At 30.3% G+C, this 12,842-nt stretch overlaps 1 protein-coding gene across 1 annotated transcript; it reads left to right on the top strand.

The window, feature by feature from the left end:
• Positions 1–6,559: 6,559 nt before the first annotated feature.
• On the top strand, positions 6,560–12,340 carry LOC130974238 (ammonium transporter 2). Its single transcript, XM_057899027.1, has 5 exons — positions 6,560–6,967; positions 7,301–7,698; positions 9,042–9,327; positions 9,889–9,992; positions 11,336–12,340. Exons 1-5 carry the CDS (start codon positions 6,730–6,732, stop codon positions 11,765–11,767), a joined length of 1,458 nt encoding a protein of 485 aa, XP_057755010.1. The 5' UTR covers positions 6,560–6,729; the 3' UTR covers positions 11,768–12,340.
• The last annotated feature ends 502 nt before the right edge of the window (positions 12,341–12,842 follow it).

The raw sequence follows: 12,842 nt of genomic DNA, 5'->3' as shown, positions 1-12,842 counted from the left end.
ACTTTAGCACAAAAAACCAAGGTTCTGAAAATCGAACCGGTCATCAAACCGCTCTAGCTACTGGTTCACTGGTTCATAGGTTCAACCGGTTCGATCGTGGTTGAACCGAAAAACCGTTTTATAATAAAATATAAATAAACACATTAAAACATAATTATAGTCAAATATAAATCTTAAACTATCATCCAAATTAAAAGTAGTATATAAACCAGAATACTATAATCTCATTCAAATACACACTCAAAAGTCAAATAACAAAAACAACCAATCAAATATAAACATGTCATAAAAAGACCCACAGAATTAAAGCTGTTGATGGTAATACAGTAGTTCCTCCTGGAACATAAAGACCCACAGAATTAGTACTTCTTGCAACTTATTTGCATTGAACAACCTGGTATTTTCAGAAGACTAAAAAAAAATATTGGTGTAACACCCCAAGAATGAACAACACATAAGCATAATTACAAAATCAAAGGACTTGGCACAAACATAATGGTGAAAATCCATAAATCAGGGGCAATAATGCACATCTGACTAGAACCATAATTGGAATGGCATACATACTTTCATGTTCTCAACAATTCTCTCAGGTGTCTTCTGAGCAGCATGGAATGCATATATATTATTGTAGGCCACATCAAAAGCTTCCTTAACAGCTCCATCATGATGTACTCTCATAAAACAACATGAAGTTAAACAGTAGAAAAAGTTGACTCTTACTCAAATCAAAAAATTAGTTGCAGAATTTCAATTTCAATTATTCAATTGAAACAGGCAAACAATTATTCAATCAATTATTCAATCACTATATCAGTTCACACTTCACAGTTCACAAAAACAATTATTCAATCACTATATCACCATATCAGTTCACAGTTGAATGACTTGAATTAGAGTTCACAAAATTCACTATATTAGTAAACCACATATCAGATATACTATATCAGAGTTCACATAACTTCACAGAATCAAGCAATTATTCAATCATAAATTCATAGTTAATAAAAAAAATTACTTAGAGAACACGCAAGAGACAATGGTTGCAGAAGGGGACAGAGACACCGAGCGACCAAGGGAGATAGAGACACCGAGAGACACCGAGGGAGACAGAGCATGCAAGAGTGGTGGAGCACACGGTGGCTTTGAAGGTCGCGATGGCTGCTGTGCGATGGAGGCTTCGAAGGTTGCGCGACAGAGGCTTCAAAGGTTGCGCTGGCTGCTGCGTGATGGAGAGGAAGTGAGTGAGCATGAGGCAGTGGCTGTTCGAAGGAACGACGATGGCGGCGGCACAAGACGGTGGCTGGACGGAGGTGAGCTCGATGAGATTGAGGAGCCCTCCCCCCTGACTGAGTGTGTGTGCGAGACTGAGAGGAGCTCGACTAAGGCTTGGCTGCGCGATGGAGTAAAAGTTAGGGTTGCTGGTGATTGAAACGGCAACGTTTAGTTGCCTTCCCTAAAAATCGGTCGGGTTACGGTTCAGTTCGACCGACCGGTTTCCGACTAGTTCACCGGTTCGATGGCGATTTCTAAAATCTGCGATTTTGCCTATTGCCCGAACTGTTTTTCTGAACGGTTCACGGTTCGACCAGTCTGACCGGCCAGTTCGAACCGGTTTTCAGAACCTTGCAAAAAACAAATTCTGTTGTGTCTGTGATATGGATTATGCAGGAGACAATTTAATTTTGTCTCATATCAAATCAAACAAAAATAGAGCGAAGAAGAATGAAGTACACAACCATGTATTCTAGTTTAACCACCTTGTGCAATGTGGCCTATATCCAGTCTCCAACTATGGTAAAATTTTTACTATTTTTTTTATCAAATATTACAATTACCAATTCCTAAATATTCTTCCTAATTCTATCAGGGACAAACCAAACTTCTAACCAAGAGATACCATTCAGATACAAGAAACAAAATAGAAAATGATTACAAAAGAAATTGACATAATTTTAGCTTTTCTCCAAGCTAACTCTCTTTGCCTTTTTTCTCAATGGCTTTTTTTTTCTAAATCCTCATATTTATGCCTTTTTTTTCCATTGAATGAAACAAAGAAAGATAAAATTGAAGAACCAGAATATTCAATAGAGAAACATGAAGGAGAAGAATCAAAACAGCTTGAAAGCTATAAATATAATCCAATTTCAGAACTCTCAAATGTTGCCTTCTATCTTAGCAAAATGCTTCATTTAGTGTAGGTGAATTACTTCTAAAATTTCAAGTTTTGAGTAGTGAGAGTGCTAAGTTAACTCAGAATTGTAGGTTCTCTCTCCTTGTCTTAATCTTTGGCTAATTACTCCCTTTATGTATGGGATAATGCCTCCAAAACTTGATTAGAGGTAAGAGTCAACACCTTGAAAATTGAACCAGCTGAGTTCCTCCTCTTCTCTCAAGAAATTGAAGCAAAAAATTAGGGTTGAAAATTAGAGTTGAATGGCACAGAGGAGAGATGGGCAACAACAGTAACTTGGTCAGGAGACCTTCAATGGATTTGCCAAATCAACACCCTTAATGTTGTGCTTTGGCCCCAAATTTTATTTCTAACCCTTGGATGTAAATCAGAAAATAAACTTCTATTTTCTTCTTCTTACCCAAATTGTGAATGCAGAGAAAAGGTAGCTTTGTCAAGCCATTTTACTTGCACAAGAGTAAAAACAATACAGCTTTTTTCTTCTGAAATAGATCAGCCCTTTGATTTGAATATGAAGCTCACATCTGTTCTGGATGGAATATGAAGGTCACAACTGTTCTAAATGGAGTAGGATTTACTCACTCCAAACTTGATCATTCTTTGTTCACCAAACATACTACTCGTGGAATCAGCATCATCTTTGTCTATGTGGATGATTTGGTTTAAACAAGTGACGATCTTTGTGAGATTGATCAGATCAAGAGCATTTTTTACGACAAATTCTGTATCAAGAACTTGGGTGATCTTCAATATTTTCTTGGCATGGAGGTGACACTTTCCAACAAAGGCATAGCAATCTTTTAGAGCAAGTAGATAAATGACTTGCTGTGTGATTATGGATTACTTGAATACAAACTCAACTCTACGCCCATGGATTATACTTCGAAACATAGCAAAGACCGTGGAGACATCATTGAAGAGTCCACTGGACACCATTGATAAGGAAGTTGCTTTATTTGACAAACACAAGGCCTGACATTTGCTTCACTGTTGGCAAATTAAGTCAGTATCTTTACCATCTACGGTCGGGACATATGACAACCGCTTTGAGAATATTAAGGCACCATAAAGGGTGTCCAACTATAAGGCTTTATTTCTTTTCTACTTCTGATTAGAATAATGTTGTAGTTTTCCCGACTCAAATTGGGTTTCGTGTAGTTATTCTAGAAGATCGATTTTAGGTTATTGCTTCTTCTATGGCTCTTCCCTCTTCTCGTGAAAGAGCAAGAAGCAATTTACGGTGGTCAAGTCCTCCATGGAAGCAGAATATAGGGCATTGGCTCTTACTACTTATGAGACGCAATGGCTCTTCAATTTATTCAACGAGTTGCACATTTCACTCATCAAATCTATCAATCTTTATTGCGATAATCAATCCACATTGCATTTGGCTTCCAACCCCATCTTTCATGAGAGAACGAAGCACATCGGAATTGATTATCACACCACTAGAAAGAAGACACGAATTGGACTTACCAGACTCCTTCCAGTTGCTACAGCTCGTTGACATCTTGACAAAGCCTTTAGCGCCTGATCTGTTTTCAAAGCTTTATCTCAAACTTGAATTGTGAGACATTCACAATCCAAATTTGTAGGGGACTATTGAAGAATAAACATATCTTGATGTATGCTTAGTTAAATTAATTTTGCAAGGTTATTATTATTGAGGAGTTAGTTGTAATTTTCGTTAACTAAACTAGGATGAGTTAGTTGCACTAGAAATAGTTTTCTGTTATTCTTAGTATAAATATCAGAACTCTGTAGTATAAAAAGTGTGATTCACTCTAATATCAAAATCACTTTCTCAAACTCACGTGTTTCTTTCATTCATTTCTCTCTCATTTCTATGAGAGCACACATAAATTCATCATTTCATCCGAATATTTGATTAAGGTTATATAAAGATTATATATTTGTTGTTGATGATATTGATGTAATTTAAAGAGTGTCAATAGGAATTGCATAGTATTTTATAATCTATGTTATTAAATTTAAGTATATTTTTCAGATACTCTTATTCTACTCTTATTCTTGTTGATAGAGGGATAACTTCTGAATCCATAAAGACCCTACAAACATACAAATTCAACATGAAGAAAAATAAAAGAAGCGATGACAGGTAACTCAACTGTCGTTAATGGGTGGTATGTCTATTATTTTTTTTCATTACCTTTGATGGACTACGTAAAGTACAGTTGTAACATCACAATCAATCCTATCTTACTTAAATGATTTTTAGGTTTTTTTATCTGACAGATATTGTAACTTTGTTATTAATATTGTGAGTTTAATAAAATACTTTACTTTAAATTTTAGCATATTTATATTTTATGTTATGTAAAAGTAATAATACTTGTTGGTAAAACAAATTCAAATAGCATAGTCTCCATATACTCAATTAAGAGATTACGGGTTTGAGTCTCTTTTATCTTTGGTAAAAAAAAATTTAATATTAAAAAAATGTTACCAATCATGTAACAATAATGAGTATAATTAAGAAAAAAACTTTAATTTTAGCGGCAATAATAATATCAACCAAAAGTAATTACAAGATAATTCTAGAACTAATTTTAATAGCCATAAATGTTCCGAGAATAATAGCCACTAAAAATTATTAAAAAAAAATTTAGTCACTAAAAAAAGTATCTACTAATGATTGTTATGATTATTGTTAAAATATTTTAGTAACAAAACATAGTATAAGTGTATAACTAATGTCTAACTATCAATAAATATATTAATGTTATTTTTATTATAACTGAAAATAAAATAATTTTTCACTAAAAGTGATCTTTCTTCTAGTAACAAATAAAAATGTCCTGATAATAAAACATGATGATCAATTTATGTTTTCCTTTATTTATAGTATGCTACTCATCATTGTTTCATTTGTTTGGGCAAATTATATAGTTGTGCTTCTTGGACTATTATTCTTCTTTCCCTTGACTAGTTTGCAAAGCCACCGCACAAGTAACCAACCCTATCAGTAACATTTATGAGACCAAAATATCAATTCTCGGTTGCCATCTATCCAGGGTATGTATTACAATAAATGTCCTGAATAATCAATTACTAAAAATCTAAAACTATTTCTTTGGCTAGACAATTATTAAAACTATTCATAGTTTCATTTCATTTTCACCTGTTTGTAAGGAAATTTCCTAATTCGGAAAACAGTAATATTTAAAAGATAATAAAAAGTCAATTCAAACAATTTAAAATTATCTTATTTAATATTTATTAATTATTATTAAATAATTATGTAATTTTAGATATAATAAATAATTACGGATATTATATATATAAAATTATAAATATTATATTATATAAAATAATTTTAGATATTGTCTATCTAGTATTATTATTCTGAAAATTATCATCAAGACTACCTAATGAACTAATGAAGCTTAAAAAAGAGTGATGAAAGAAACCATGCCAAATTCCAAACACATATTTGCATTATTAACCACTTTATTTTATGGATGTATTTTTTTCTTTTATTGGTAATATTGAATTCATATGTAAAATTTCATATGGATTTATTTTTTTGTTAATTAAGTACTTGTTTAACCCACCATGATATACCAAAAGTTTATTTAAAAAAGTTATTTTTTTCAGTAAAACTTGTTTCCTATTAAAAGGTTATCTAAAATCATTATTAGCTTCAAAAAATGTGTTTTTTTGCACAAGTGTTAATAAAAGTTTGTAATTTTAAATAAAAAAAGTTTGTAAATTTTGGACATGTTTATTGTAACTTTTCAAAAAACAAAGAATACCAGAAATTATATTAAAATTAAAAGATACATTATGAGATCTAAACTGCTATTACTCGATTTTAAAATTGACTAGCAATAGTTCAAATCAAGGATAAAATATAAAAAATAAAGTGTTAGAAGCAAGCTAAGATTATATATTATTCTATAAATTACAATAAAATGGGCTCCCAAAATAAACTATAAGAAACATTAGGGGACATCAGAATCAGAATTTATTATTGTTTTTGATAATTACTTATTAGTTATTAATTTTATATTTTTAATATTAATGACTGATAATTAAATATAATAAATTTTAATGATTTTTTTAATATTTTTGATAAACTAAATATGATGTAAAAAGAGTTGAGTGTTAAAATTACATTCCTCTATCCTAAAACCAAGCCTATCATAGTCAAACAATCAAGTCAAACAAAAGTATCTAAAATATAAACCCAAAATAAAAAAGTATCTAAAATAAATTAATCATCCACTACGATTTTCATCTTATTGCTAATCTATTTATTTTATTTGTTAGTTGCTAAAAGCTGTGTAAACACAACCGAAGTTCAGGCGAACCTTCCAATGTTTCAAAACGAGTGTCCCGAGTTTTCAAACCACACAACAACAATGGTCAACCAACACAAAAGCACACAAATATTGATATATATATATATATATATATACACAAATATTCCACCGTATATCTAAAAACTTGATCAACAGTTATACTGTGTCCAATTTTTTCCTTCAACACTAGTTGCTTCTCCTCCTCCTCCTATGGCGAGCGCATACCAAGAGCAACTACCGGCATCACCGGACTGGCTAAACAAAGGCGACAACGCATGGCAGATGACGGCGGCGACACTCGTCGGCCTCCAAAGCATGCCGGGACTGGTTATACTCTACGCAAGCATAGTAAAGAAGAAATGGGCTGTCAATTCGGCTTTCATGGCTCTCTATGCTTTTGCAGCGGTTCTAATATGTTGGGTCCTTGTGTGCTATCGCATGGCCTTCGGTAAGAACCTTTCGCAAACATATACTTCAAAATTATCTGCATATGTAGTAAAAATTTGCTGCACTTAATTATTTATATAAAATTAATAATTAAAAATTATTATATAATAGAAACTTTATTATATTAAAATGTGAGTTTTTTTTTTTTTAAAGATCTTACATAACTAACAATTTTTCTTGATATTATCTTTTTAAAATAATATTAATTAACTTTTTTTCACGTTAAATGTGTTGGTCCCTAACACTATTCGTTTAATTTTTTTATATTATAATTCCCTTTTTAATAGAAAATCCAAGTGTAGATTTTTTGATAAATCAATTTTTATTTTTGCAGGTGACCAGCTTCTTCCATTTTGGGGGAAAGGAGCACCGGCACTAGGTCAAAAGTTCCTAATAGGACAAGCCAAGGTTCCTGAAACCGCTCATTATTACAAAAATGGTAAACTTGAGAAGGCTATGGAGACACCCTTTTTCCCTATGGCTTCCATTGTGTATTTTCAGTTCACTTTTGCGGCAATAACAATGATCTTGCTGGCTGGTTCTGTTCTTGGGCGCATGAACATCAAGGCTTGGATGGCTTTTGTGCCTCTTTGGCTCATATTTTCTTACACTGTTGGTGCTTTCAGCCTCTGGGGTGGTGGCTTTCTTTATCACTGGGGTGTTATTGATTACTCAGGTGGCTATGTTATTCATCTTTCATCTGGAATTGCTGGATTCACTGCTGCTTATTGGGTAGGTACATCAACTACTTCAAACTTAATTAAGTTCCCATTATTGATGTTACTTCCTCTATCTCTTCACTTCCTTATTTAATATATAAAAAATAAGTTACATAAATATTTTTTTCATCCTTTAGTCTTTTCATTAATATTTTAATTCTCTAAGTTAGTTATCATTTATGAATGTCTTTTAATTATTAAAATTTTTTAAAGTATAGTATACTTTTGTTCTTTACATTTTTTGAAAATTTTTTAAAATATCTATAATATTTAATTTAATTTAATTTTGATGATAACATTTAATATATTTCAAATTCCGTCCTTCAATTAATTTTTTTATTAGACAAATAATTTTTTTTTCAATATTATCCTATTGCATCATCTTCCTCTCTCTTCCTCTTGTATCATCATCATCACCTATATATTCACCTCCATCCTCTATATATATATATATATGATAATATTAGAAAACAAAAATATTTTGACTAATAAAAATTTTAAATTACAAAATAAAAAATATATATAAAGTGTCAGTAATAAAATTGAAATATTTAACGTTAGAAAGATTTTAAAATTATTCAAAATCTTAGAAAACAAAAATATATTTTACCTAATTTTTTATTACGTAAAAATTATTATTATTATTATTATTATTATTATTATTATTATTTTTTGATAGGTAACTAATTTCTTCCGCATATAATTAGCTACCTATCATCTAATTTAGGAAAAGTATATGGAACCAACTAAAAATCAGCCAAAAATAGAACAACATAATTAATTATAATTAGTTTTATTAATTTATAATTTAATTTGTTTGTTAAATTATTGTTGACCACGTTCAAAACATGAGGGAAGATACGCTAGTGTTAGGAGAGAATCACGGAACATATGCTTTGATCATTCATTAGTTGGTTCCATATAATTAATTATGTTTTATTAATGCGTAACACATGAAACATATAAATCATATCCAAAACCATCCAATTTACAAGAAAAAAAACATCCGTGTGCATATCAGTAGCAGTTTACCAGTTGACTGATTCTTGGCTTATATAGAGTTGGTTACTTATGATTGTTGTCTAATTTATTATTATTTCTTTGTTACGTGCGTTGCCACTTGCCGATACCTGATTATGTATTTACCTTTGGAAAAAGAATAATCATCATAAATCATAAAGTAAGATGAAAACTTATTACGAGTGTAATTAATTTCCTACGTTCATGCATCATATAATATTTGTATTAGCAACTTGGTTTATAATGATTAATTACCGTGGTGGCCACACCCACATGGGCACATAAATCACAATTAAGAAAGTTTTAATATTGTTGAATATTATTATGGGTGGGCAGGTTGGGCCAAGGCTGAAGAGTGACAGAGAAAGGTTCCCGCCAAACAACGTGCTACTTATGCTTGCGGGAGCAGGGTTGCTGTGGATGGGGTGGTCAGGGTTCAATGGAGGTGCACCGTACGCCGCAAACACAGCGTCGTCGATTGCTGTGTTGAACACTAACATCTGTGCGGCCACTAGCCTCCTTGTGTGGACCTCTCTTGATGTTTCTTTCTTTGGGAAGCCCTCTGTCGTTGGCGCTGTTCAGGGTATGATGACTGGACTTGTGTGCATCACCCCTGGTGCAGGTATACATTTACATCTGCATATGCATTGCGTTTCTTCTCCATTAATCACAAACTAATTGTTTCATATATAATGCAATTCAAGTTAATTAACTGAGGCTCATATTGTCATATTCAATCTAATGATAAAATTAAAATAATATTTTTTTTAACTATTTAACAATATTTTTAATTAAAAAATAAAATTATATCATTTTAACTTTTATCAATATTTTTTAAACATTGCTAAAGTTATTTAGCCACTATAAATATCGTAATTTATTAATTATAGACAATATAAACTCAACCTTTAATTTTATACAATAATAAAACATATCAATGAAAAAAAGTGAACAACTAATATATATAATTATATATACTTCCTTGCAAATAGCAAGTGTGTTATGAACTTATGATACAATTTACATACAATTACTTAAAAATTTATAATAGTGACATAAGATTCCATTAGTATTAGACCATATATATATATATATATATATATATATATGTAGATGCAGTATTTGTTGAAAAGAAAATAAATAAAATGATAATGGGGCCTTGAACACTTGCTTGCACACACAGGGCTTGTGCAATCGTGGGCGGCTATAGTGATGGGAATGCTATCTGGAAGCATTCCGTGGGTCTCAATGATGATTCTTCACAAAAAGTCAAGCCTCCTTCAGAAGGTCTTCCTCCTCTTTAATTTCTCTCTTTTCTCTTCCAATAACACACTATTATTTCTCACCGTTAATTAAGCAAAAAGTTTAATTAGGTGTGGGGTCACGTTTATTTTTCTCATTTGTTATGCACGTGAATCTTTTAACTTTTAACACTTCATTCAATGATACAAGAAGCAAGCCAATAATATCATACGTCATTCAACTTCATCGTCAGCTCATAAGCACTCTAAGCTAAGGTTGAAACTTGAAAGGATAATCTGGAAACTTGAGTTTAATTTGTATGTGTTAATATTATAAAAAAAATAATTTTATATGATCATTCAATTAAATTAATGTATTTAAATATTTTAAAAAAAATAAATAACAAAATTAGCTATTTATTTTTGTTAATATAATAATATATAAAAATTCTTTTATATTATCAATATATGAATATTAAATTTTAATAATAAAATAACAATTTACTTTATTTATAAAAAAATTTACTTTCATCTATATATTATTAAATGTATTTAAATTTACTAGTTACAAAATTCTTTTTATATTTTATATTTTTCTCATTTATTTTAGTTATTAGTACTATATATTTATATTAGCTGGTGGGGTATTCCATTTTGTTTCTATCTCTTGGGTTTTCGTGTTTGAATAGTTGACTTGGAATTTAGTCTGGTCTGTTAAATTTTCCATGTAGAATAGTTGCATTATTTTTATTAATTTATATGTAACTTGGGGGTTCAGTTCACACATGCTATTATCATGTTTTTTTTTTTTTTCTGAAGAAATATTATCATGTTTAAGTCAAATTGATTAATTCCTAAATGAGTTCTACTTAACTATGGTGGTAGGCTGGTAGTTAATTATACGGTTAATATAATATTTTTTTGTCACAAGTTTATACTGGCTGAACTATTTTAGTTTTTTATTTTTACAAAAATAATTGTTCATTTAAAAAAATTATAATTGTATATAACATATTTTGGATCATATATTCCTTAATATTTTATTGGAATAACAACAAAAGAAGAGAATAATAAGTAAATAAAATAATCAAGAAAGATGATAATTATTATGGTAACTTTGTAAATTAATTTTATTTTTTGTAATTTTAATACACATTTCAATCATGTTTCTAATATTGAACATAGTGGACAATTATCTGCAAATAAAGAGAGTATATTATGATAATATAAGAAGGTGAAGACCAACAAATAATTATGACTAGTAGTGTTAAATATGCATAGTTACTTTTTAATCTATCTATAAGTATTTAGTTAATTTGTTTACCATATATGATGTACATATTTATTCTATTTTTCTCCTTACACAATTAATTTCAATATTATGTTCAGGTAGATGACACCCTAGGTGTATTTCATACACATGCAGTAGCTGGCCTATTGGGTGGGCTTCTCACAGGTCTCTTCGCAGAACCAACACTTTGCAACCTGCTACTACCGGTAACCAATTCAAGAGGTGCATTCTATGGTGGTAATGGTGGTGTTCAGTTCCTAAAACAATTGGTTGCAGCATTGTTCGTAATTGGTTGGAACTTGGTCTCAACCACCATAATTCTTCTCGTCATCCAATTGTTCATACCTTTGAGGATGCCTGATGAGCAACTTGAGATTGGTGATGATGCTGTTCATGGTGAAGAAGCTTATGCACTTTGGGGTGATGGTGAAAAATATGATCCTACAAGGCATGGGACACAAAATAATAATGGCAATTCTTCTGTTTCACCTTACGTTAGTGGTGCAAGAGGTGTCACCATCAATTTGTGAGTAGTATAGTAGTGTTTTTTTCATCACAATTATTTTTGCATGATAGACATTTTGAAATTTTAATCATTTATTTCATAAGGATAGATGGTTAAAATATTTTTTGTCTTTTATGTATTCAAAAAATACATATTGATGTTCTAATAATTTGAGTCATTGATCTTAATTATAAAATTTATATATAATTAAGATCAATAATTAAAATTATTAGAATACCAGTATTTTTAAAATACATGGAATTTTTTTTTATTTAAGTGGTATGAGATGTAAATCTGTTGTAAGACTTTATTACCCTTCTCCTTTTCCTTTGAGATAGGTATACTAAAACTGAAACGTCATAAAGTTATTATTAGTATTGACACTATAATTAGGTTTTCTCCATATTTAAGAGTCAGAGAAGAGAGGCTCTACTCTACTAGTGTTGTAGCTGAGCGTTGAAGCTTTAATTTAATTTGTTCACTCAATTGTATAAAGTGGATCTGTATGAAATATCATAGGCAAATGATGCTAATTAATTGAGTGTGATGTAAGTAGAATTTTGATTTTCAGGAATGAAAATTTCTAGTTCAATGTCAACATGGTTATGATTTTTGTTCCTCTTGTCGTATAATTTACATTTGAAATAAAATAATGTCTGTTACTTTTATAAATAAGCTTAACTATATATTATTATTTTTAATCACTGTATATTCCCAACTACTTTTAAAACCGGATTTAACTTTGATTCACTTTGTACACTATCATTAAGTAATTAGATTATATATATAAACCAAATCTTTTTTAGCTGATGATAGCAAGATTGATGTAATTTGCGATACAGACAAAAAAAAAGAAGCTAATTTTATGATATAAGCTTTAATGTCATTCTCAAGGATGGTACTACAATTGTACTTCTGTCCAAAGCAATTGACTTTTGTATATATGGTGACATAAGATCAATTAAAGAGATTTAAAACACTACGATAAAAAGTCTTACTCTAGATTATGATGACATAAGATTCTATTTAATACTTTCAATTTTGCGTCATAAAGGAGTACTTTAATTTTGTAATAAGTTATAAAGGAAAAACAATTATTT

This window comes from Arachis stenosperma, chromosome 4 (assembly GCF_014773155.1).
Source record: "Arachis stenosperma cultivar V10309 chromosome 4, arast.V10309.gnm1.PFL2, whole genome shotgun sequence".
Classification (NCBI taxonomy): domain Eukaryota; kingdom Viridiplantae; phylum Streptophyta; class Magnoliopsida; order Fabales; family Fabaceae; genus Arachis; species Arachis stenosperma.
The sequence above is the reverse complement of the archived record's forward strand: the minus strand, read 5'-3'. Positions and strand labels throughout refer to the sequence as shown.

Bases quoted from the DNA above. Each gene is read 5' to 3' on its own strand.
- LOC130974238 (XM_057899027.1), top strand. From the start codon at position 6,730: ATGGCGAGCGCATACCAAGAGCAACTACCGGCATCACCGGACTGGCTA. The intron at 9,328-9,888 runs GTATACATTTAC...TTGCACACACAG, and splicing joins GTGCATCACCCCTGGTGCAG to GGCTTGTGCAATCGTGGGCG. The intron at 9,993-11,335 runs GTCTTCCTCCTC...TATTATGTTCAG, and splicing joins AGTCAAGCCTCCTTCAGAAG to GTAGATGACACCCTAGGTGT.